The sequence below is a fragment of the Sinocyclocheilus anshuiensis genome, unplaced genomic scaffold, assembly GCF_001515605.1.
Source record: "Sinocyclocheilus anshuiensis isolate Anshui unplaced genomic scaffold, SAMN03320099.WGS_v1.1 scaffold1609, whole genome shotgun sequence".
NCBI lineage: Eukaryota > Metazoa > Chordata > Actinopteri > Cypriniformes > Cyprinidae > Sinocyclocheilus > Sinocyclocheilus anshuiensis.
In genome coordinates this window covers 442,485-469,853 of record NW_015540958.1, presented here as the reverse complement: position 1 = coordinate 469,853, position 27,369 = coordinate 442,485, and the positions used below count along the sequence as shown (strand labels likewise).

At 37.4% G+C, this 27,369-nt stretch overlaps 3 protein-coding genes across 4 annotated transcripts in view; all 3 read left to right on the top strand.

The window, feature by feature from the left end:
- mettl26 (methyltransferase like 26) overlaps window positions 1-1,712 on the top strand; it is a 7,761-nt gene extending 6,049 nt beyond the window's left edge. For both annotated transcript variants that reach the window (XM_016488241.1, XM_016488240.1), the window contains exons 6-7: window positions 335-413; window positions 1,121-1,712. In XM_016488241.1, coding sequence (XP_016343727.1) covers window positions 335-413; window positions 1,121-1,177 — 136 coding nt within the window. In that variant the 3' untranslated portion in view covers window positions 1,178-1,712. The remainder of the gene's footprint in view (window positions 1-334; window positions 414-1,120) is intronic.
- A 203-nt stretch (window positions 1,713-1,915) lies between these two features.
- On the top strand, window positions 1,916-13,516 carry LOC107690009 (ankyrin repeat domain-containing protein 40-like). Its single transcript, XM_016488239.1, has 5 exons — window positions 1,916-2,361; window positions 3,845-3,993; window positions 5,693-6,253; window positions 9,179-9,360; window positions 12,101-13,516. Exons 1-5 carry the CDS (start codon window positions 2,228-2,230, stop codon window positions 12,245-12,247), a joined length of 1,173 nt encoding a protein of 390 aa, XP_016343725.1. The 5' UTR covers window positions 1,916-2,227; the 3' UTR covers window positions 12,248-13,516.
- A 5,304-nt stretch (window positions 13,517-18,820) lies between these two features.
- LOC107690026 (WAP, Kazal, immunoglobulin, Kunitz and NTR domain-containing protein 2-like) lies at window positions 18,821-23,465 on the top strand. The gene is made up of 2 exons (XM_016488256.1): window positions 18,821-19,491; window positions 21,260-23,465. The coding sequence occupies exons 1-2, from the start codon at window positions 19,288-19,290 to the stop codon at window positions 22,772-22,774; spliced, it is 1,719 nt and encodes a 572-aa protein (XP_016343742.1). The 5' UTR covers window positions 18,821-19,287; the 3' UTR covers window positions 22,775-23,465.
- Window positions 23,466-27,369: the final 3,904 nt, after the last annotated feature.

The window sequence follows — 27,369 nt, the reverse complement described above, 5'->3', positions numbered from 1 at the left end:
TAATGTACAGTATTTGAAAAATAATGTGTTTTTTGAACATTAAAGCATGTCAACATATTCTGTTACACCAAATACACAAAATAATGATCTTTAAAAAAGCATCATATGACCCCTTTAATATCTTATAGGCCTAATAGTAATTTAGATTAAATTATATATGTCATGTTTTAGGAAAGTTTAGATATTTGTACTGGAAAACCAGACAAAAATACTGAGAAAGAAAGTATTTTTTTTGCTATGTGATTCCCAAAGGATAACATCAAAGATCTTAATACAAGTTCTCTTACAATTTTACCCTGTATATCATATTGTTTTTAACAATTTTGTTTTACAGAAATCCAGAGTGGGGTCTAAGAGATGTGACATTACTGAAAACACTAGGCCAGGAAAATGGACTGCGATTGGAAGAAATTGTAAGTGTTTTATTACCAAAATGAATCGTTTAATTCAAAATCTGGCGTAGTGCAGTGCATGCTAGATGCAAATATACTTTAAGATGCTATGGTCCATGTCAAGTCTCCTCAAAGGTTTTTCTTCGAGGCTGTAATCCATTACTTGGGCATGATCCATTTGCAAATTAATCTGACATCGTGCCTTCTAAATCCGTGTATCATTCGATCATTCGTTTTTTGATTTAATACTGAAAGTAGAAAAATGAGAAAACGGCTCCTTTTAATATGAAATTGATAAAATGGGTTATTAATCCGTACAACTGCAGCAGTGGAGGACTATTATTCTGCTGCCTGATACTGCAGAAGAACTGATGAAGGCACGGTTTGATCTTCGGCTGACCAATCAGCAGAAAGGGGCGTTTAATTCCCGCCCACATGTAGAAATCGAATATTCAAGCTGTTTATTCATTTTTCCACCCATGAACGAAAAACGTAAATTTAAGCTGAATTCTAATTTTTAGTTTTTTGGAAAAAAACAAAAAAACGAAAAAGGAGCCGTTTTCTCATTTTTCTACTTTCAATATTAAATAAAAAAACGAATGATCGAATGATACACGGATTCTTCTACACCTCGTTCTTGCTTTTGATTGGCTTGATTATGTGATGATTCACCACCTCCAGTCATCAAAGGCTTGTAAATGCATCTGTTTCTGTTTTTGATTTTCTAGGTTGATATGCCCGCCAACAACAAGTGCTTACTGTTTCACAAGGACAGCGTGGTTTAATAGGATAACACTGTATTTACATTTGAGTGGACTCTGCAGTGTTTAAACGGTTTAAAGATACTGAATAATACAACGGCTTTGCTGAAATTGATCGTCATGCTCTTTCTGGAAAACATGCATTTTTTTTTTCACACCAAAGGAAATTAATAATCATTTAGACAGATGTTTGAAATGATGTGCACATTATATTGATAGAGCTGTATCCATGAATTCCTTTGATCATCCTCATTGGTTATCTGGATTATAGTTCTGCAGTGTTATTGCAAGATTTACCTGCCTTGTAAAATCCACTTTAAGCTTGTTGACCAACCACCTTGTTCCAAAAGCAAGAAAGCTGATAAAATGTGTATTTTGAATGCAATGTGATTTGCTTTTAAGCCAAATGCATACATGTAAATGTATATTTTTATCACACTGATGGATAATATCAATTCAATCATATTTACAATTAATATAATCTCAATAAATATTTGTATGCCAATAGCTAAATACGTAAATTCTCACATTTCAATGCAAAATGTGTGCTTTTTTTTTTTTTTTTAATTTAATGAAACACTAAGATTAGCTGCACTGTAAATTTAATTGCTGCTCTTCCATTATGCAATTGACGTTCCTTGATCAATAAAGAATATCACAGTGTATTATCTTGTCTGTTTATTGACTACACATTGTGTATTCCTCTGATCTTACTCTTATCGTTTTTAAGCATGTTTTACTGGCTATTGTAGGTAGGAACCAAAGATGATGATCTGAAGGTGTTGCACAGAAAGTTGCCCCCAACATGGGAGGTGCAGCGGATACGAGTGGATTGCGGTAGTCGGCGAAAGATTATTTGAACACAACCCGATGCATTATACTGTGCCGTTTTGATCCGATTTCAATCTAAAGACTGTAAATAGACCCCTTGCAACTTCCCTGTTGGAAATCATCCAGAACAGACAACAGTTTAAGCCACGGCGGAGCAAGTTGAGTGTCTATTTTTGCCTCCTGTCTTAAAAGCACAGTGTGTCAAGTTCGTATGAAGCTTTTATTTCCATAAAGACTTGAATAATGTCAACGACATCGCTGGATAAAGAGCTACAGGAGCGTCTGAGAGAGGCCAGTGCCATCGGAGACATCGAGGAGGTGAAGACTTTAGTGGAGAGCGGAGTCAACATCAACTCTCAGAATGAGATTAACGGATGGTGCGTATTAACACTGAGCCTACAGGCTCCTTTATATTTGATTTCCAAGTGTATACAGTTATATTAACCTTTTCTTAAACAGCAATTCGCCTTTATTCTGAAGATGGCAGAGCCGCTGTGCATAATTTATACTTGACAGTGAATACATGGCCAGATATGTGACCAGGGGGCGTAGTTTCCCCCTTTTTAAAGGAATAGTAAACACAAAAATTAAAATTTGCTGAAATGTGGCTACTTACTCCCAGGCCATTTAAGATGTAGAGGAGTTTGTTTCTTCATCGGAACAGATTTGGAGAAATTTAGCATTACATCACTTGCTCACCAATGGAGTGAATGGGTGCCGTCAGAATGAGAGTCCAAACAGCTGATAAACACATCACGATAATTTACATGAAGATGCGAGTCCATAATAACATATCCTCCCTGTTGTCCTCTCACATCAAAGCACCAACATATTTTTTAGAACTGCTTTTTTGATCCGTACATATTTCTCTCCTGATTCAGACAAGATTACTTTTTCGCTGGAAAAAGCAATATTATGGATAGAGGATTTGTATTTTTGCTGGAAGCAATGGTTTGAAATGAAAAACATCTTAATGATGGATTTGTTTATTACGAGCATGCGGCTTTTCACTTCACTAGAGTCGTGTCAGTTACTTGTGGATTATTGTGATGTTTTTATCAGCTGTTTGGACTCTCATTCTGACGGCACCCATTCACTGCAGAGGATCCACTGGTGAACAAGGGATGAAATGCTGAACTTCTCCAAATCCATTCTGATGAAGAAACAAACTCATCTACATCTTGAATGGCCTGAGGGTGATGAAGTTTTCATTTTGGTGTGAACTGCACCTTCAGTCCTGCATCAGCTGCTCCTCAAAAAAGAAATCGTTCTTTCTTTCTCTCTAATAGTTTAAAAATAGTTTCATTTTAATATGCAGAGGCAACATCGGATGAACCAATAGTGTGAGTTTGGGGTGGGATTTTGTGTGTTAGGCAGTTTGTAATTGCTAATCAACTCGCTACCTTCTTGCACCTGATTGTTTTACATTGTATAAAGTGTATGTTGCTTAAATGTTTAATGTATAGTGTTACATAACTCAGGTTTAAATGTGGCCTTAATAGGGTTTAAAATGCATCAGCCCAGGGTCATGATGTAATGCAGAAAGCCGTTTGTAATGTGCAGAGCAGGACTGAAATAAACTGAGTAGTTTATGAGTGCTGTAGATAAGCCCTTACCTTTCATCTAGCCTGGCAGCATTCCTGACATGCTTAATCAGACAGCCTGTCTTTAGGCTCTCTGTTTTCTCACTGCGGATATTTGTTGAGCAACTGAATTGAGGTGTAAGATTTGTTCTGACGCTCATGCCAAGCCTTGACTGCTTTGTTTTAGTAATGCCTGTATGCATTCAAACTCATTTGTCTGATGCAGTGCACGGTGCATACCATGTTTAAGAAGTTCTGATGTCCCTTGTTCATCCAGGACGTGTTTGCATTGGGCCTGTAAAAGAAACCACAAACACGTAGTGGCCTATCTGTTGAACGCCGGAGCCGACAAAGACATTCTAACAGCGAAAGAAGAGTTAGCCATTCAACTCACTTCCAAACCTGAAATCAGAAGACTGCTTGGAGGTATGTTTTCAGAAAACCTGCCTTCTGTGTCACAGGACACGATGTGTTAGGTGCCTTAGATACTTTCTAAGCCTTCATATAAAGTCTAGATATTTACAGTCTATAGCCTAAATGTTATGTTGAGTGGTATATGTATACTAGAACAGGGTTTCTCCCTCGAGGGCCACTTTCCTGCAGAGCTTAGCTCCAATCTGGTTAAACTCACCAGTCTGTAAGTTTCTAGTAATCCTGAAGACCTTGATTATCTTGTTCAGGTGGGATTCATTAGGGTTGGAGCTTGAGGGCCAAAGTTGAGAACCTCTGCACTGGAATATAAATGCGTGCGGATAGTATCCATTAATACTAAATGGGTATTAAATGTGCAGAATGATACAAATACTCATATGCATCCATATGACTCGCATTTATAAATTGATATACATTTGCATATTAAATCAAATGTCCTAAGTCTATTTTTGCGCAATGCACAGTGTTTCGGTATCATATTGGTTGTCGACTAATGTTAGAGATTTATTTTTGACAATTTCATTTAGTGTTAACATGGTCAATTTACAATGCACTTTCCTGAGATATAATAAATGTAAAAATTATATAGATAATGAATTTTACAGAAGATCCTTCAAACTTTGGTTTACATTTTATATTATTACAATTTTTATAATATTGTGATGCCTGTTGTGAATTTGTAGCATTCAAAACTGTTGTTTTTAGTTTTTAATGTTTTATTTTTTAGAAAAAATATTACAGAATTTATCAGCCATAACATTATCATTTTTCATATTTTGCATCATATTTCATATTTGCATTGTATTAATTCTTGAAAACACTAAAATACATATTTAAAACCTTCCATCTTCCACCGTTTTGATATCTTGATCAACTTTTTAAAGCTTTAGCTTAAAGTTAACCTTTACAAACACTACAAATTTAATAGTGGTGTTAAATGTAATGTTTAGCAAATCTTAAAATGAATATCCATTTTCATATTGTATGAAATGACTACTGAATTTAGTTTGTAGTGTTTTATTTTTTTCAGATATTTAGACAAAATAATATAGAATTGAATACTGGCCATCAATCCATCATTGGCCATAATGGTGTAATTTATAATTGAATTATCCATTTATTATAACATATGTGACCCTGGAGCACAAAACCAGTCTTAAGTCGCTGGGGTATATTTGTAGCAATAGCCAAAAATATATTGTATGGTTCAAAATTATAGATTTTTTTTTTTATGCCTAAAATCATTAGGATATTAAGTAAAGATCATGTTCCATGAAGATATTTTGTACATTTCCTACCATAAATATATCAAAAACGTATTTTTGATCGGTAATATGCCTTGCTAAGGACTTCATTTGGACAACTTTAAATGTGATTTTCTCTATTTTATTTTTTTTGCACCCTCAGATTCCAGATTTTCAAATAGTTTTATCTCGGCCAAATATTGTCCTATCCTAACAAACCATACATCAATGGAAAGCTTATTTATTCAGCTTTCAGACGATGTATAAATCTCATTTTCAAAAAATTGACCCTCATGACTGGTTTTGTGCTTCATGGTCACATATAATAATTTTTGTACACTGCAATACACTAAAATGCAAAAACGAAAACAGAAAACCTTCCGTATATGTTCATTAAGTACTTTAATGTCCTTACATTGTCACATTCATGCTTGTCGTTCCGTCTCCAGTGGAAGAGGAAGACGTGCCTGAGGTGAAGGAACCAGAGCTGCCAATCATTCCGAACTATTTTTCCAACCCGCCCTTCCTGTACAGCAAGATGGATAACGACAACCTGAGCATAGCACAGCGGAACGGCACCAACAATCATCCAGAGCCCCTGGAGTCAGAGCCAGCGACTTTATCGCCGACACAAGAGCAGCAGCTTCCGCCTCAGCATCAGCAGCCCAAGAGCCTTTACTCAGACAGCCAGAGCCAGCAGGAGTTACCCTACATCCCCATGCTGGAGCAGAACGGCGTGGTGAACGGCGGCCTGCCCATGGAGCTCTCCACAGAGACTCATCACACCAACCACTGCGAGTTTACACACCCTCATCCTATAGCACAGAACGGCCCAGTGTGTCCCACGCTTCCTTCTCCCAGCGGAAGCAGCGGCCAGCCGCAGGTCCCCAGCGCCAGCGTCACCCGGCAGCAGTCCATCCCGCAGCAGATTAACTGCTCCCAGCTCGGTGGATCCATGCCAGCCTTCCAGCCCTTCTTTTTCACCAGCACTTTTCCTGTTAACGTACAAGGTACAGTGAGGATTTGTTAGGAAACTTGTTGGTCAGTGAACTGAAGAGTATCTAAAGGCCCTTCCTTCCATATGATTCGATGCACCTCTGCTTTGAGCTCCACATGAGAAATCACTGAAAGACGATTTTATGAGGTTGCTAGTAGGGTTGGGCCGATGGCTGACCGACATCACGATGTTGAGCCAGCATTAGGGCTGTGCGATTAATCGGAATCGAATCAAAATCGCAATTTGAGACGTTGCGACTTGCTAATCGCAAAGCCTGCGATGTGGACGCGATATTACTCTGTTCCAGAGCATATGCATGACTGCCTGCCTTGAGTTGCAATCTTGCCCTGGGCAAGAGTAAGTGCACCTCCGTTCTCCCCAATCAGCACTGCTCTAGCCAACTGCGTAAACACCCACCATTAAAATTTTTTAAAATAAAACCAGAAAGCGGGATGGGAGAGAGACAGAGTGGGATTATGGCGTCTACTGGGTCAGATCGATAGTTAGCAAATTAAAACTAAAGAAAACAGTATGCAACTTAAGCTTCGAAATGACAGACAACGAACAAAAACGGTAATTTCCAAGAGCTGCGTCACAGCGCATATCAAAAGCTCCCGTATCGGTTCTGTTTTCAGTACTGGAGAATAAAAGATACATTCTTAGATGTTTTCGTTAGTACGTGAACGTTATCTTACACATTTTATTGTTTCCCAATTCAGAAGAGCGCACACACAGCCTGTGTCTGAATGCTTCTCATACTCGCTCCTCTCTGCCCCACGCGGCGCGAATTAGGGATGGGCGTATCGATCCAAAGTATCGATACTCAAAAAAAAAATATCGATACTAAGGTGTGTTTTATTTATTCAACAACAACAACAACAAAAAAAATAATGCGTACAATATGCATTGAATTGGACGAATAACCTTTGTTAGTGAGTAATTGTGTAGGATAGAACTATTTTCCTGTTCATCTGAACACACGCAAATGTTGCAAGACAGAACCAATCCATCACAGAGAGCGTTCACTCACTTCTGACAGTACTTTCAAATAGGGCTGCGTTTCCCAAAAGTATCATAAAGAAAGCATTAAAGCTTTTGGGAACGGCAGCACTGAACAATGCTTATCAGAGGACAGAAGGAGAGAGTTATTTCACAATAAACAAACTGAAATTGTAGCCTATCGCAATATCTGTCAAAAAAATCGCAATTTGATATTTTCCCCCAAATCGCACAGCCCTAGCCGGCATTGTGATCTCTCCCCCGCAATCCGCCGCATCCCAATTCCGTGTTCGGAAAGGAAATTCAGTGTACTACATAACCCCTAAAAGGAATAAATAGCCTACGAGATGGCAGGATAAAAAATATATATTTCAATACTTTCTCTCGCAATTATATCGTTGGGTAATTATACTGCATATAAATTGTGGCCATCAGGGAGCCGCTACTAATATGCAGGGCATTGAAACCGCTTTTGATTGCGCGCTCTCATTTTACTTTCACTTTCGAGATTCGCAATCACACGGACTCGATACTACGGAGTTCAGTGGTAGGTACTGCCACTACCACACATTTGCACGATTAGATATTTGTCAGTGGTACTCAGTATCTGCAAATCATTCGCCATTGTCCTATCAGTCATCTCTCCTTACTCTGTGTATGTGGTAAGTGAACTTACATGTACTATAATGTAACAGTCTACCGCTAGCAAGCGGCTAACCATGTCCCATTAGTGGCTCCATAGAATGCATTTTTGTTTTCCGTGCCTTTCTGCATACGGATTCACACTTCGGGCACACCCCCCGTCATTGTCCATCATGATGTTTCACTGTAGACATCGTCCGATGCCAATTTGGTCGACATCGCCCAACCCTAGTAGCTAGGTAGCAAGAAAGCAGAAAGTGTGGGATACACTGTAAATAATGAAAATAGTGGAAGAAAATTAAAGTAACATTAATCTGTTACCTTAAATTACTGTAATTTTACTTTAATTTTTATATGAATTTATAAAACTGTAGTTATAAAATTCAAATTTGTAATAACATTATAAATATACATTTTGTTAAAATTATATATTTATAATAAGATTTATAGTAACAGATTAATGCTAATGAATGATCTTTCATACACACACACACACACGTATGTATATATATATATAAATATATATGTACGTACGTACGTATGTGTGTAGTAAAATAAATGAAGAAAAAAATATACATACTCACGCGCATGTCATCAGCAAATCAGTAAGATTTTGAATCTTTCAACTTTTTAGTCTCTTATGCACACCAAGGCTGCATTTATTTGATCAGAATTATTACAATTAAAATACATTTTCTATTTTAATATTTTAAAATATCATTTATTCCTGTGATGCGCAGCTGAATTTTCAGCATCATTGCTTCAGTCTTCAGTGTCACATGATCCTTCAGACATCTTTCTAACATGCTGATTTGCTGCTCAAGAAACATTTTTTATTATTATAAATATTTAAAATGGTTCTGCTGCTTAATATTTTTGTGGAAACGGTGACATTTTTCCAGGAATCATTGATGCATAGAAAGTTAAAAGAACAGCATTTATTTGTATTAGAAATCTTTTATAACATAATAAATGTCTTTACTGTCACTTCGGATCAAGTTCATGCATCCTCTCTGAATAAAAATATACATTTCTTTAAAAAAAAAATCAAAGGGACCTCAAACGGTAGTGAATTTTACTCAAAATCACAGCTGCTCGTTTACATTTAAGGTGTTTTACATTCATATTCATATCTCGTAAATTCGATCTTTCCAACACGACTTGAAGGCAGTGATAGATCTCCACTAACACGTTTTTTGAACTCTTTCTTTAAATGTGCATGCACTGAAACAGACCGGTTTGAGGAATTCAGAGAGATTCTTCAAGTCACAATCTCAGACTTGCCGTCTCTTCTCAGAGCTCGTCCTGAAGGTGCGCATCCAGAACACCAACGTCAGAGAGAACGACTTCATCGAGGTGGAGCTGGACCGGCAGGAGCTGACGTACCGCGCACTCCTCCGCGTGTGCTGCCGCGAGCTGGACATCAGCGCAGAGCACGTGGAGAAGATCCGCAAGCTGCCCAACACTATGCTCAGAAAGGTGAGGCCAGAGACTATTAACAGCTAAGTCAAGTCACCCAGTGAGCTGCCTCACAGCCTACATAGGCAGCTGCCTCCTAAGGTAGTATCCTAACAGAGAGCGATTTGGACGCTGTACATTAGCAGTACACAAATAGCAGCTCCACTTACAATTGAGCATTCAACCAGTTGAGCATTAGCATGTTGATGTCAGACACATACAAAATGGGTAGAATAGTCTGTTTTTAATTCATTATAATTTATTTAAATGTCATTTTAATCAATAATTTTTTAATATAATTTAATTAATTATTTTCAATTACAATGATTTTGTTTTCATTGAGAGTTTTTGGTGTTTAATTGGAAAAATACTATTATTTTTTTCCCCCAAATCTAAACCTTAAAGGGGTCATATGATAACACAAAATAATGTTCTTTTTAGCAGCATCATATGACCCCTTTAATTTACATGTCAGGAATAATATATTAAAACGGAAGGTGGAAACTTAAATGGATAGTTCACCTAAAAATTGAATTGTCATCATCTACTCACCCTCAAGTTGTTCCAAACCTGTTTGTGTTTCTTTCTTCTGTTGAACACAAAAGAAGATATTTTTTGAAGAATGTTGTTTTGTTTTTTTTTTCAAGTTGATGGTAGCCATTGACTTCCATAGTATTTTTTTTCCATACTATGGAATTCAAAGGCTACTGTGAACTGTTTGGTTACTAACATTCTTCAAAATATCTTCTTTTGTGTTCAACAGAAGAAAGAGACTCATACAGGTTTGAAACAACTTGAGGGTGAGTAAATGATGACAGAATTTTAAACTTTTTATGTGAACTATCCCTTGAATTAATTTGATTAAAAACATGTTTAAATTAGTGCTGTCAAACTATTAATCGCATCCAAAATAAACGTTTTTGTTTACATAATATATGTGTGTACTGTGTATATTTATTATGTATATATAAATACAAACAAGTGATGTATATATTTAAGAAAAATGTGTTATGTTTATATATTAAACATTTATATATAATATAATAATATAAATGTATATGCATGTAAATATTTTCAAAATATATCATGAATGTGTATGTATTTATATATGCATAATAAATAAACACAGTACACATACATATATCATGTAAATAAAAACGTTTATTATGGATGCGATTAATCGTTTGACAGCACTAGTTTAAATATAAATTTGTGTTCCCCTAGTATTTGTATTCTGTTGTGTCCATCTAAAAGCAATAAAACATTTGAAACTGCTATTATTATTGGTAAAGAGTGTTGTTGGGCATGACAACAGAGAGCTTTGCACTGTCATCCTGGTGGCAGCATTGTTGTTCGATCTTGCGCTTGAATTAATACAAAGACAACACTTCCTGCACAAATGCATATTTCTAGCTGTTGGTGGAGGAATGGGGATTTGGATCTGTTCCTCATGGTTTAGTTTGGCCCTCTTAGTCATCTTGATGCTACGTAAAAGTGACATTCTGTTTGGCTGAGCAAGATCCTCTCCTGTTTAAGCATGTCTGCATCTACAGACAAGGTTTGTTGAGCTGGTAAATCTGAGCTGTGCTTTTTACATTGAGTAGAATGCAAAAAGAGTGACAAACTTGATTCTAACGGCTGAAATCTGACAGTACTTTTGGCCATTTTTTTTATATATATATCTGCAGACACTAGTGGAGTTGAGTTTTTAGTGTTTTTAAACAGAGAATGATGGGTACAAAAGCCTCCGGCAAGAATTCTTCTACAGCGCACTGAGCTGAACAGCCCTACTGCATCATGGGAATGTCTCTGCTGCTATATCTAGTCGCTTTACCTGTCATTTGCAGTCTCAAAAACAACAGAGGAATGGAGGGTACTTCAGATTAGGGCTGCACGATAGTGATTAAACGGCTAATCTTGATTATGTAGTGCACAAATGATAATCACGGTTATTAATCATGATTATTGTCATTTTAGAAGTTTCTTTTTAGGTTGTCAGAATTATTGCACATTCATAAACACCAATCAAGCGAATGTCAGTAAATGCATGGTTTATTTGACCTAATCAAGCTTTGATGCATTATATTGTAATTATATTATATCTTATAAATAAACACTGTTTACATAAAAACAAGAGGCTTGCAGTGAATCCGTGAAATACCTCATATTAAAGGGATAGTTCACCCAAAAATGAAAATTACCCCATGATTTACTCACCCTCAAGCCATCCTAGGTGTATATGGCTTTCTTCTTTCAGACGAATACAATCAGAGTTATATTAAATGTCCTGGCTCTTCTAAGCTTTATAATGGCAGTGAATGGTGGTCAAGATTTTGAAGTCCAAAAACATGCATCCATCCATTCGTTCCAGCGGATGATGTAGGACGTAGGTGTAGCGTAACTATCCCTTTAACGTCAATAACTCCAAATTGTTAACGTTTACTATTAACACAAAGTGAATTTATTCGGCAACCACAATCTCGAGAAATATAGTTGAGAGTCATGCTCTTGATTTATTACACTTAAGGTTTTCTGACAGGTTTGGACACATGAAAAAAAAAAAAACAGACTGACTGATATACACTTTCATTTGAGCGAAACATTACAATGGAGCTGGGCAGAAATGTATCCATTTAAGAGAAAAGTTCTGAATGGGGGGGATTTCTTGACATCTGGCAACCGCATGCTTTAGGCTTATATACAGCCCTATTCCAGATCATTCAACACTACGTCTGTCTAAATGTGTGCGTTCTTTTAACAGGATAAAGACGTGGCACGGCTACAGGATTTCCAAGAGTTGGAGGTGGTGCTGGAGAAAACCGAAAGCTTGTCTCTGTTCTCCGGAGGTCAGGGAGGTCTGACCGACAGGCCCTGCTACAACATGAAGGCCTCCAGGCTCACCTACTAGCTTCACATTAGAGACTCGGAGAGGTTTATCTGGGACCTGCTTCCTGAAATCCCAAACACTTTTCAGATACCAAAATATGCTCCCGTGTTGGGTTGGTAAATGGTTCATACAAGATGTTAGCCTTATTCCTCCTCTCCTTCATTAACAGATGTATCTTTAGTGCCTCCTCCTCCATTGTAACCATAGATAGCTTGTTCTACTGCTTTGACTTGCTCTGGGGTGGATGGGGTTTTCAGCTCACGACGGGACTTTCCCACTTTTCCCATCCGATCCGTCCCACTGCCTTGCCTTCATATCGGCTCACTGTGTGAGAGTAGGCATTTCATTATACATCCAACAAATGTATACTGTCCTATCACAAGAGGTCTGTCCAACATGCTGGCCAATCAGTTGTGTAGTGGTTTGTACGCCTGCATTGATTGGAGGAAGCCACGCTAATTTCATACCAAGGCTTCGAAATCAAAAAATGTTTTGTTTGCCAGACAACTCTCTGTGCACTTTACCAAAACCTTGCCATTATGAGGGAAGCGTCCTTTATATTTAACCCTTGAGAATTCAGTGCTGTATTTTGAATGCAGTTCTATCAGTCACTGTAATAAGCCAAATAACTCGTTCTATAAACTAGCATGGACTGTTTGGAGTAGATCGGCCTCTTGTATGAATGCAAAATGTCCTTGTTTCTCTTGAACTTAATAATGTAGCAAAAGATTTCTCCGTTTTCCCCTAGGAGGAGCTGAATTGGAGATGAGTAATAGGATATTTAACCACGGAGAGCTTCCAGTCAGCATCATATTGACTTCCCTTGAGTGCTTGGTTCTCACATATTTGAGAAGCAGGATCTGTGTTCAAGATATAGAGGTAATAGTAGTGCCATTTTACTAAGCACTTCGCTGCATTGTTGATTATGAACATAAAATACATTTCTGCTCGCAGTTTTGGTGGGGAATGCTTGAGGTTAGGTTTAGAAGCGGCGCATATACACTGCTTTGTTGTAAATTAGCTTTTTGACTCAATAGAGTTTGTGTTACTGTGAGAAGAAGTTCTAAAGAGTTGTCTTACGAATTGTTTTTAGTTTTCTCTGAGGGTTTGACTGTCTAACCAAGCATAATATCATTAAACATTTGTTAACAATATGCTACTATTGTTGAGATGTAACATTAGACCCTTGGAAAGACACTGATAAATTATTGACATTAAGTTGTGCAGTTTTTTTTTTATGTGCAGTTTTTAGTATTATATAATACTAGAATCTGAGGATTAAAAGAAGTATTATACACTTCAGTCGAAATGATTTCTGTTCTTTCATATGTTCTCAATTAACTAAAAGACAGCTGGGAAACCATTTGCAGGATTTTCTTTGCTATTTATTTTGTGTTTGTGTGGTTAACATGAATGACAGTCTACAGCATATATTAACCTAGATTCATGTGATTTAAAGACACGCATATACATTATAACACATTTTAAAAACTATTAAAATACATTACTATATAATATATTGTAATATGTATTACATTTAAACGATATTTATTACATTTATACGTTTTTTTTCTTATTTAAAATATTTAAAAGCTTTTATAATAATGTTTTATGAGGTATAAAGTGACTGATTTTTTTAATGTGTTAATGTGTTTTTAAACCCTTTGAAGTTAGTTGATTTAAAAGTTAGAGAAACTTTTATTAGTCATGTTCTAGAGGTCAAATACAGCTCGACTTGCTACATTTGAATATTTCATACATTCTCATATGTTTTTTGTGGTGTTTTCTAAAAAAGACTTCTTTGAACAAACAAGGGACAAAAGGTGAGTGGGTTCAAATGCACATGCCTTGAACATGTCTTTCTTTGGGTTTAACAAAGAAAAAATCCAGTGCAACGTGCCATTGCTAAAGTTTGCCAATAGAGGACAGGCTTCTTCGTGTAGAAATGAGACTCCAGACAGCGTTAATGCTCTCTGTAGGAGGAAGGAAGTGTTTCCACTCCATTAAACTCTTCTGTAGGCTCCACACAGCATATCAGATTTCCTGGACTAGACTACATGGAGTCACCAGCATATAGGATGTCAAATTTAGCTTTGGATGAGAGTTTGAGATTAATTATGTGTTTTCACTAGTTTGAAATTCAAGTTTAAAATTCAGAAGGCAATATAGTGCAGAAGAATGGAGAATAAATAAATAAAACAGCTTGTTAAAGATTTGCATTTTAATTAAATGTCTCATTTAAATTGCAAATATAAAATTGGCTATAGGGGTTTTGGTCATGCTCATGGAAGTACAAAGAAGGAGAAGTTGCCAAAAGCTTTCATAAATCTTAAGATTTAATGCAGACGAAGTTCAGTAGAGTGTGAATAGTCCTCTCAAAGTCAGCTGTACTGAAAAAATGCTGATGTTTCTAAAAAATAATAATAAAATATTCTTTGCAAGATTGGTGTCATATTATACCGAAACCCTGATGGAAGTTTTATTTCCATTTCAATTTGTTTTGCATCGAAATCAGAGAAATCAGGGACTAACTCGGTACACCAACTGCCCTTTGACCTCTTCCGCTCAGTTGCACATTTGAAGGGAAACGCAATAGATCACACGAGAATGCAGGCCTCTCGGGACAACGGGAAATTACACTAGAATCCTTGTATTTGTGCAGGAGCTAAAAAAAAACGTGTCAATGGTCCAATGCAAACTATCCATTGTAACTAGTATCCAAAGAAAAGCATATAAACAACTGCGGTTGTATAAAAATGCAAAATGTGGAACATTCCTGAAGATACCGTGTTCTCAGCTTGGTTTCACATCTGAACTTTAAAAAGGTGGCATTATCTTTTCATGTTTTCATACCACATCACAGCTCTTGCCCCTTATGGTGAAACTAGCATGAGATCTCGCTCCGTTGTCAGTAAACACCTGCCTTCTCAGTGGGTCTGTCTCAAAACCAGACATCCAGCTGCATGTGGCAAACTCTGCTGATCAGGGAACAGCTGTCTCGTATTAACCTCAACTAATCGCCGTTATAAGACAAAGTGATGAACTGCTGAGGAAAAAAGTGTGTGTGTGGATGTATATATACATACGTGTGTATATATATGTATGTACATATATGTACACTGTCAAAAAAAAATCTGTAAAATTTACGGTAAAAAATGGGCAGCTGTGGTTGCCAGAATTTTACTGTAAAAAAATACAGTAGGAACATAAGATTTAACATACAACCCTAATGAACATAACTGGTAAGAATAAACTGTTATTTCAAAGAAAAACTTCAAATGTGAAATGTAACAGTGAATTCTGGGAATGTCAATTTACAGTTTTTCACTGTAAATTATACATTCTTTTTTACTTCCAAAACTGTATTTTGCCATAAAATTACACGAAATTACAGTTTTTCAGCATATGAGGGAACTTACTATTTAATAGGCTTTTACTGTAGCATTTTTACAGTCTTTTACTGTTAAAATCACAACCATGTTTTATTGTGTATGTTTATTAATTGTTTGTAGTGTGTGTGTGTGTGTGTGAGAGAAACCCTGGACCACATTAAGGGTCCATTTTTCGAAATTGAGATTTATGCATCACCTGAAAGCTGAATAAATAAGCTTTCCATTGATGTATGGTTTGTTAGGATAGGACAATATTTGGCCGAGATACAACTATTTGAAAATCTGGAATCTGAGGGTGCAAAAAATCTAAATATTGAGAAAATCGCCTTTAAAGTTGTCCAAATGAAGTCCTTAGCAATGCATATTACTAATCAAAAATTAAGTTGATAGATAGATAGATAGATAGATAGATAGATAGATGTTTTACAATAGTGCATATTTTGCCCTAAACACAGTAAGTCTGAGGCAAATTTTTTTCAAATGAAAACAGATGGCATGTGTCCTCCAGATGTAGCAACACACACTCTGCACCTCAGGAGCGCAGCACCTCTTGCATAAGAACAGCCTGCTGTGTTGAGAATCGACAGTGACATTGAATCACTGGTCACCCTGCTGCGTGTGTGTGTGTGTGTGTGTGTGGAGGCGGCTCGTTTCCAGAAAGAACTTTTAAAACAAAGCTCAGCTGAGTGTTGCTAACTCTTTTGTGTGCACGTCAGACGATATAATGAGCTTATGAGAGGTAATAACATGTTGATTGTTTTTTATGACCCTTCCTGCGGGTGGGGAGCCCCGGCATACAGACAGCATTAATACCTTTCAGAAAGCTCATAAGTTCACACAAAAGATTCAGCTTAAGTGGAAGTGCCGTTAAATCACTCCTTGCTGCGGTGCATTGATTTAGTGCAGGTGGGGCACATGTTTTCACAAATTAAAACGGAGACAGCTGCACATTTCTGTCATATTGCACTATAGTGTGTCATTCTCAAAATATCAAACTGTTCTGGATGGACGTGTGAATTCAGTCTTATGTGACCCTGGACCACAAAACCATTCATAAGTCGCTGGGGTATATTTGTAGCAATATCCAACAATACATTGTATGGGTCAAAATTATCGATTTTTCATCGATAATTAGGATATTAAGTAAAGATCATGTTCCATGAAGATATTTTGTACATTTCCTACCGTAAATATGTCAAAACTTAATTTTTCATTAGTAATATGCATTGCTAAGAACTTAATTTGGACAACTTTAAACGTGATTTTCTCAATATTTTGATTTTTTTGCACCCTCAGATTCCAGATTTTCAAAAAGTTGTATCTCGGCCAAATATTGTCTTATCCTAACAAACCATACATCAATGGAAAGCTTATTTATTCAGATAATGCATAAATCTCAATTTTAAAAAAATGACCCTTAGTACTTACTGCTTTCTCAGAAATGTCTATAAAAGATGGAACTGAAGTGATTCCAGGTCAGTTCGGTTAAACAAACTTAACACAAGCCACGTGTTATTTATATAGTTAGTGATTTAGTTATTGTTTTTGTTTCATTGAAATTACTTCAGTTAGAGCTCAATAGACTACTAATAATCATATTTTTAATCATTTCATTTTTTTAGAGAGTTGTGACTTATTTTATCTGCGCTTGATGACACTATATAGGGAGACTAAAAACACTGTAAGGCAGTTTCATATGCAGTCTGGTGTTTATTGCTGACAGCATTGGTTGTATGTTTGAACCACATGACCTCTACTCTGTACCCACACAGCTGGAGGTAACGTTCCCATGTCTGCTAAAGTCAGATGGGACACAGACTAACTTTTGGGTGAATATGTTCCTGGCGGCAGTGTGTTTATTGGTATTATAAGACTGAACATCACTTGAAGACTTTTAAAATTCATGTTTACTAACATGTGGCAGTCAGATATTATGTATGTTCAAATTATAATATAGTTACACTGCCATTAAGTGTACATATTAGGGGTCAGTAAGACTTTTTAAAAAATAAAATACTACTTCTATTTAGCAAGGCTGTATTTCAAACAATTGCTGTTCTTTTGAACTGTGTTAAAGTTTCCAGATCTTTTCAACATTGTATTATTCTTTGGTGCCAGAATGATGGGAAATATAGTTTGGTTAAGCTACACTGTAACAATTTTAACTATTTTCACAATTACAAAGAAAGAAAACAGATAAGTAACATTGAATTAAATGTTACATTTTAAAGTACAAAGACTGAAATCGTATTTTCTTGTATATAATATTTGTTTCATTTACAACTTTGAAAATATTTTATATTATATATCATATATATATATATATATATATATATATATATATAAAAAAAATTATATATGTATTTACTCACATATTTTAAGTAAATAAGTAGTATATATTTTCGTATCTGGCAAGTATTGTCCTTTTTTAGTTTTATCTATATTATTAATTAACCATACATTAAATGCCATACAAATGAAATTTACTGAGAAAAGTGTTGGTTAAGTTACTCTAAAAAAAAAAAAGTAATTAATTACTAGCTGCTAATTACAACTTCGATGGTGTAATTTGATTACTGTACTAATTACTCTCTCCAAAAAGTACTGCATTACTAAATTATTACCAATCACTTTCTAAATCCCGTATCAGACCAGTTGAACAATACTTACAAAAAAAAAAAAATCATATAAAATTGCATAAATTACTCTTGAACTGACCATAGTATTTAAAGAGAGAAGGTTATATTAAAAACTTACATTTTAACATTAGATGTTAGATTTTGATGTTAAATCCACCAGTTTTATATAGAATTCTTCTACAGCATTTAATGCATTTACATCAGAAGTAACAGTTAGTTAAATTACAGAAAAATGAAGAGTAATCCCTTTACTTTCAAAGGAAAAAGTAATTAAATTACAGTACTTAGTAATGCGTTACACTCAACACTGAATGTAACCAGTTCCAACTAGTTAGCTCACATTTCTTTAACTAAGCATTCAACTCAGACTGTCAGGTTTTAAACAAAGTTTCCCTCTCGCAATTCCAACTTTGTAGTGCATTCAAGTGTACTCAAGTTGTACATCATTTTGATATGATTTGAACATGCAAAGCGGCGAGTGTGGCAACATACCATTTGAAATGTTTATCTTTGCATACTGCTAGTGCTTCACATGCTACTTCAAAAGAACCTGAGCGGCCAGTTTTCAGTGTACACTGCGCAGTGTGCACTATGCAGTAGACACCAGCTGTCCATTCGAAACATAGCCGACGACGACTTCTTGATGGGTAGTGAAGAGTTAAAAGGTGCTCTAGTGCGTCACGCAGGTGCCTCATGCGTCTTCAATTTCAAAAACATTCGAGAAGTTAGTGTACCCTTCACTGTGCGACGCAACATTAGCAAAAAATGGTAGTTAGGCTTTGTTTACAAGTATATGAAATGTTTAGTAGCAGGGCTGAACACGCAACCTCTAATCCCCTGGCGCTGATGAACGTCGCGCGCGCATCGACTTCTCCTCCACTCCACAAACCTCTTGAACGGATCACACGTTCTCCACTTTAGCCGGGGTCCCCACTTACTTGTGCCCTGTTTTACGCACAGGGAAGTGACTGCGTAGGTTTTTGACCCCTGGGACGTTTTCTTATACGAAAGGACTTTTTATCGCGTGGATATGTGGTGGATGCTGTTTCCCAGATGGATCTGGTTTTTGTTTGGACAGTTCTGCGTCTTGTGTTTGGACTTGCGCGCCAGAGCGATGCCAATGACCCTGTCCAAAGTGGTTTATTCCCACGCGGGAATGTGTCCCAACGAGATGAACCCCAACCTGTGGGTGGATGCCATGAGCACCTGCACCCGAGAGTGCGAGTCCGACCAGGTGAAGCTCAGCTGCTCCATTACAACATCTCTCTGTTTGTATCGTATAGCTATAAATGAAAAAAGTACCTTGGTAACTATTATAAATATTAGTACTAAAATATAGTATTGCAGTTTCTAGTTTTCGTACTATTATGAGACTACGGTTTCGTGGTATTTGCCACCGTCTAAAACATTGGTCATTTTAATATATTAATTTGTAATGTAGATTTGTAACAATACGATTTGTAACGACAACATTTGGAAAGAAACTATGGTTAGCATTGTATATTTGAACAAATTTACAATGGTAACCATAGTTTTACGCCAAAATTGATATAATTCTTGTCAGCCTATATAGTAAAACTGTGGTGAAAAGTAACAGAGACAGAACAATTATGAAAATATAAAAATAATAGTTTATTATGATTAATAATATTCTGAGGTGGACAAAGTACACAACTCCATTACTTAAGTGAAAGTACAGATACTGCTGGTCAAATATCACTCCATTACAAGTAAAAGTTGTAAAGACAGATTTTTACTTAAGTAAAAGTACAGAAGTACTTGCTTTTAAAAGTACTTAAGTACCAAAAGTAAATTTCCTTTTTTATGTCAATGCACTGTTTTATTATTGTTGTATGTAATACTTGCAATACCTCTGAAGCAACATAGAATGCATTACACCTACTGAATACACTGACTAGCTTGTAGTATATTTGGAATAAAGAGCTTTTAGAATGTTAAAAACCTATGGTGGAAAGACAAAACAAACAAAAATAATTATTATTTAACACCCCTACCCACCCCCACAAAAGCAGGATGGTAGTGATCTCACACAGCTCTGGACACATCTATGTGTAACCATTCATCCACATTTGAACAGAGTGGACAGTGAAATTGCTGTAAATACAGACTGATAAGGAAGAAAATAAAAAATCAAACCTGCTTTAAAACCCAGCAACACAACTGTAGCTGTATAACTTTACAACAGCAACACTGCTTTAACAAAAAAGCAAAACAGTACCGATACTCAAAATGTACTTCAGTACAATACTCAAGTAAATGTACTTAGTTACTGTCCGCCTCTGATAATAATTCTAATAACAGTTTTTCTTTTGTAGAAACTATGGTTAGCATGGTAAATTGATCAAATGAATATATCTATATATACTATATCTATATATACTGTATATATATATATATATAGAGAGAGAGAGAGAGAGAGAGAGAGAGAGAGATAGATAGATAGATAGAAAACATGTTATTTGATATTAGCCACCAATGTCATCAAACAAAAGAAAAGATGACAGAAGAATAACTGAAAAAAACTATATGGAGATACTCATTTTAAATTATTTTGTGATTTTACTGTAGTAACAAATAGGTGTTTGGCTGTAACCATGGTTACCATGGTAATTTTGTATGGGTGTATTTGCAGCAAATCCTTTGCAGCAAAATAATATAATGTTAATATTATAAAATAGCATGTTTTTTTTTTCAGAACACTCATTTATTTATTTATTTTTAAAATTTATTAATCCAGATGTCATTAAATGTAGCAAATTGACTTTGATTTGCTATAAGACCAGAAAATGTCTAAAATGTCTGCATATCTTTTATCAATGTATTTTGTTCTCATTGTTTGAATTCAGTTAACAACTTTAGCCTTTACCCTATGCTAACATTGGAAAAAAAATGGACTTCTAACAGTCCTACATTTTCAGACATGCTAATAACTTCCACAAACTTTGGGCGCACTCCTAATGAGCCTTTTTTCGTTCCTTCAGGACTGTGAGCCATTCGAGAAATGCTGTCCAAATGTTTGCGGACACAAGAGCTGTGTGGCTGCCCGCTACATGGACATTAAGGGCAGGAAAGGTCCAGTGGGGATGCCCAAAGGGGTCACCTGTGACAAATTCATGTGCACCCAGCAGGGTTCAGAGTGTGAAATCTGGGACGGACAGCCGGTGTGCAAGTGCCGGGACCGTTGCGGACGGGAACCCTATTTCACATGCGCCTCGGATGGTATGACCTACTACAACAAGTGCTACATGGACGCCGAGGCCTGTACCAGGGGCGTGACCCTTACCGAAGTCACCTGCAGGTACCACTTTAGCTTGTCTAACACCAGTCCTCTTCCAGCGGAGACCACCGCCCGGCCCACCACTGCCCATCTTGAGACCACACCCATGGACGTTCAACGTCCCATCATGGTCAGCAACCCAGCACACCACTTTGTGTTCGTGGGCGAAACGGCCAGCTTCCTCTGTGAGGTCACAGGAAAACCCAAGCCGGCGATTACGTGGGAAAAGCAGATCGAAGGTAAAGAGAACACTGTAATGCAACCCAACCATGTGCAAGGAAACATAGTAGTTACTAACATTGCCCAGCTGGTCATATACAACGCCCAGCTCCAGGATGCCGGCATCTACACCTGCACTGCCACAAACCAGGGTGGATCTGTGCAAGCCCATTTCCCGCTCTCTGTGGTCCCCAGGGAGCAGAGCAAACCAGAGCCAGTCATGAATTCAACACGCTTACCTGCCGAGGAGTGTCTAAAAACACCCGATATGGGCGACTGTGGAGAGGAGAGCTTGAAATGGTACTACGAAGCCAAGCGCAACAATTGCTTTACCTTCACCTACAGCCAGTGCAATAAAAACCGAAACCATTTCGATACCTACGAGTTGTGCATGCTCTCCTGTGGAGCGGAGCTTGCTGCTCCTTGCTCCCTGCCTAGCGTACAAGGCCCCTGCAAGGCTTACAAACCACGCTGGGCTTACAGCCACGTGCTCAAGAAATGCCAGTCGTTTGTTTATGGAGGCTGCGGAGGCAACGAGAACAACTTCGAGAGCAAGGAAGCCTGTGAGGAGATGTGCCCCTTCCCCAAGACTCACAATTGTAAGCCATGCAAACCCCGGCAGAAGATGGTCCCGAGCTTCTGCAAGAGCGACTTTGTGGTTTTGGGACGCATTTCGGAATTGACCGAGGACCACGACTCCGGCCATGCGCTCATCACTGTGGAGGAGATCTTGAAGGATGAGAAGATGGGGCTACGGTTCTTCGGGCAAGAACCTCTGGAGGTGACGCTGCTCAACATGGACTGGAACTGTCCCTGTCCGAACATAACGAGAGCCGAGGGACAGATGATCATCATGGGGGACGTTCACAACGGCATGGCCGTGCTGCAGCTCAACAGCTACGTGGCCACTTCCAGCGTACGGCGTGTTCGCAAACTCCGTGAGGTTATCAACAAAAAGACTTGTGATGTTTTGAAGGAGTTCAGCAGCACAAAGTACTAGGGCGCGTATTTTATCTGAATCTCTGGACATCCTAAACTGGGGGCGTCAAATCCTGCTCCTGAAGGGCTACTTTCCTGCAAAGTTAGCTACAGTGAAACTCTGCTGGAAGGTGTACCTCCAAGAGCAGAATTGGACACCCCTGTTCTAAACCAACGTGCCTGCCTCTCACCTGCTTTTCTTCAGGAACCAGACTCACAAACTTGACTTGTAGAATCTACAATCATATGTCGTGCTTCCGCCGCAGCATGGAGCTGCTTATCCATGGAGAGAAAAAAATTTGTGGATTACACTGTGTGAATGACACATAGACGTACATATATATTAGATGATTTCATGTGAAAATATTACCTTATTTACATCTACGTGCTGTAGTGTGAGTCCAGTTATTTTAGTTTGACTAAAAAGCTACAGATGTTGTATTAAACCAGACTCTTTCTACCTGTCTCAGAACAAATGCCTTGCAGGTAGTCACTGAACTTGAACCTTCAGTGGAAACAGGTGGTTAAACGTTACTAACCTAAAACTTTATTTATACTACATGAAGATTTTATTAAAGCTGAAGTGTGTCAAGTCGGAATAAGCCTAATAAGGAATCTTGGCATGAAGAGGCAGTTCTCTAAATTCCAAGTTCTAACCTGTTTTTATATTGATTTCCTGGAAAAGTGTAAACAGAAGTGCACATTGCTAGTTTGAGCAGTTCACCCAAAAATGAAAATTCTGTCATTAATTACTCACCCTCATGTCGTTCCAAACCCGTAAGGTTCAGATAGGTTTAGACATTCAGATATTTTTAATGAAATCCGAGAGCTTTCTGACCCTGCATAGAAAGCAACGCAAATGACACATTCAAAACCCAGAAAGGTAGTAAGGACATCGTTAAAATAGTACATGTGATATCAGTGGCTCAACTTCAATTTTATGAAGCTACAACAATACTTTTTGTGCACAAAGAAAACAAAATTAACAACTTTATTTAACAATTTCTTCTCTTATTTTTGTTTTCTTTGTGCACCAAAAGTATTCTTGTAGCTTCATAACATTGGACTATTTTACTGATGTCCGTACTACGTTTCTGGGTCTTGAACGTGCCTATGCAGGGGCAGAAAGCTCCCGGATTTCATCAAAAATATCTTAATTTGTGTTTAGAAGATGAACGAAGGTCTTACGGGTTTGGTACAACTTGAGGGTGAGTAATTACTGACAGAATTTCCATTTTTGGGTGAACTATCCCTTTAACACTGGTTTAACCAATAGCTTTTTGTCCAACCAATGGGGGAGCATTCTGTCAATTTTGCTAATTCATTTGGTGGCGCAGAAATTACACACTTCACCTTTAATTATGAAGCCATGCCATTCTTAAACGTAAAAATATATGACATGTTAAATACTCTTGCACCTTATTTTAATTCATAGTTTTTTTGTTTTGTGCTGTAATCGTTGTACTTTGTTTCCGTCTATTTATGCTTTTACATTACTACCATAAATTGAAACAAAGGTAGTCCTATGTACGGGCTTTACAAAGTATGTTGCGTGTTTTCTGTCAAACCATACAATGGCAAACGTATAATGAGATTATAACTATTATTTTATGAGCAGTTGAAAATGTATTAAAAGTTTATTGAACTACACCTGAGAGGCGATTAAAGGCATTTCCAATCAAACCCTGGGCCGTTCTTGTTGTGAAACCTTCCGCAAGTTGCAAGCTTGCATAGCTGTGGTTGTGGGGCTTCATGAGGCGTTTTTGAATGAGCTTTGATAAGGGGGGGACATACTTATGATAGAGCAGCGATTCCCCCCCCCCAAATCCCAATGGATTCTATTGTCAGCCAGTCCTGGCCTCGGTTCTGGAACAGGTCACATTCCAGCTGTTCTTTGGTGGGAAGTGTTGCGGCTAAGGGGGATGGGGGGCCAGTCTGATCCCTTGTGTTGTGTCTGGGTCTGGGACTCTCTCCTCGGCTGCAGACCTTTCATGTGAGAACCTCCGCCTCCCCCCAGCTGCCCGGCCCTCTCATCTCCCCAGTTCCAACTCCAGCCAAGCTGTGACCCTGCATGGGAGGGGAGCCAGCACACACACCACTCTCTGTTTTAAAGACACGGCTTTGAACTTTTGACTGGAGCTGGATGGGAGGGAGAGGAATAACACATGCTTTTTCCCTAGGGTGGGCCTCCGATGGCTGCTACCTCAGGCTGGCTGACAGGGCCTCGTCCATGACCCCGTAAGAGGCTAATGAAAAGAATGAAAAGAGCGAGGGAGAGAATCGGAGATGGGATTGGCTGGGGGGTGGATGCTGGGAATGTGGAGTGGGGAAGTTTCATTAAAACTATTGACAAGTGTCAGCACTCGAGCTCAAGTTCAGCGGGCAAAAAAGAGAGCTCGTTGTTTTCGAGTTTGCTAACCACTAGTTATGAATATGCAAGTGAGACTGGATGCTGCTCACTGAGTGGCACTGTAAGTGCTTGTTCAAGATTTGGGAGAACAAAATGTAAGTTTAAGAACTGGCCATATCAGTCACCTGCTAAACTGAATATCTGGGGGGAGGACATATTCCCCTAAAGTCATCTGTTGTAGTTGGAACTCTTTTGATAAGCATCTCAATCTATGTTTAGGATCACTTTTACATCGCAAAACCAAACTAAGGCCAACAGCAGTACAAGAGATGATGAAATACATGCTCTCGTGTTGTTTTATTTATTCCTTAGATATCTTCTGCAACACAAATCAACCCAAAATGTGTTCCTGTAGCTCAACAGGAAGAGCAGAGTACAAACAAGATCATGGATTCGATTCCCAGAGAGCAAGTGTATATCTTGAATGCTCGGTCAGTTGCTTTGGATAAAAGTCACATGTTCTGTCAGTATTAAGACTCATAACAACTTATTAATGAAATCACTTACAAAAATTTACCATAGCAACCAGTTTCAGACAAAATACTTTAGCTACTACAGGTATTGTTGCTAATATTCAACCATAGGCTAAATGCTAATATGATCTCCTTTAAACGGGTAAAAATATTGGCAAATCTGTTCTTTTGTGTAATTTATATTATTGTGTTTTTTAATCTTGTATCTAATAGTTCATAATAGTAAGTTTTATTGTACTGAAAGTAATAACTATGGTGCTTTGGTGGAAATTATAGTTGGAAAGTTTTGATTGTTTGGCAGAGACACTGACATCTACTGGTCAGCGTTGGAAATTATTACATTTTTAGAAAATACACCATAGTTCAAAGGTTTGGGGTCAGTGAGACTTTTTGTAAGAAATCGTTTTAGTCAGCAAGAATGCATTAAATTGATCAGTTTAAAGTGACAGTAAAGACTGTTATAATTGTTCAGAAGTTTTCTGTTTCAAATAAATGCTTTTCTTTTGAACTTTTGCATTTATCAAAAAATCCACAAAATATTTCCACAAAAATATTAAGCAGCACAACTGTTTTCATCATTGATAATAAGAAATGTTTCTTGAGCAGTAAATCAGCATATTGGAATGATTTCTGAAGAATCATGTGACACTGAAGACTGGAGTAAGGATGCTGAAAATTAGGAATTAGGAATAAATTACATTTTAATATATATTACAATAGAAGACAGTTATTTTAAATTGCAATAATATTTCACAACATTACTGTTTTTACTGTATTGTGATCAAATGTAGTCTTAGTGAATATAAGAGATTAAAAAAACATTGTTAAAAAATCTTGATTTTGAATGGTAGTGTATGTTTCCAACTTAAAAGCAGCATAAACTGTCCCCATTAGTTTCTATGGCAGGTTATGGTCTTCATCATAGTGGACTGGTACAATTTCGATCGAAAGCAACTAGACTTTTTTGGCATTAGAATGAGATTTGCAATACCGCCTAGGTGAAACATCTTGACCCCTGCAGTCTTGCTTCGGAGGGCCTCACGCATCTGACCATGTTCAAGTACTTGTGCTTCAGATTTATCCAGCCTTTTTATTCCTCTCGCCTCAGAAGTCGCTCTCAGGCACTTTTCTTTGGTGTCCGTTGATTTGCGTGCTCTGACAGGGGCATTCGTTTCTTCTCTAAGTAAATTATGCAAATGAAATGTCTCATTCTGTTTGCAGAAGTGGGCGTGCGTATGGTCCATTGATGGGGGATGAGATTCCCACAGCGATCAGGAGTCTAGTGACGTCCCACATGGGTGGGAGCCCCCAGAAATAGACAACTGATGAAGTACAGCATCAGAAACCAAGACCAGTTGCTTTTAGCTGAATTTATCTGACACTTACAGTACATTAACGTACTGTCTATCATCTGAAATAATTAATTTACTACTGGTATTTATTTATTTATTAATTCATTCATTTGATAACTCTACTCAAAGATAGTTCTGCTGACTGGTCAGTATATACTTTATACTATCTACTATTTTTAAGAAAATAGTACGTGAAACAGTATGTATTATGTAAACATTTTAAAGGAATAGTTCACCCAAAAATGAACATTTGTTGAAAATATACTCCATCCAAGATGTAGAAAAGTTTGTTTTTCTCTGCAGTGAATGGGTGCCGTCAGAATGAGAGTCCAAACAGCTGATAAAAACATCAAAATAATGCACAAGTAATCCACACGACTCC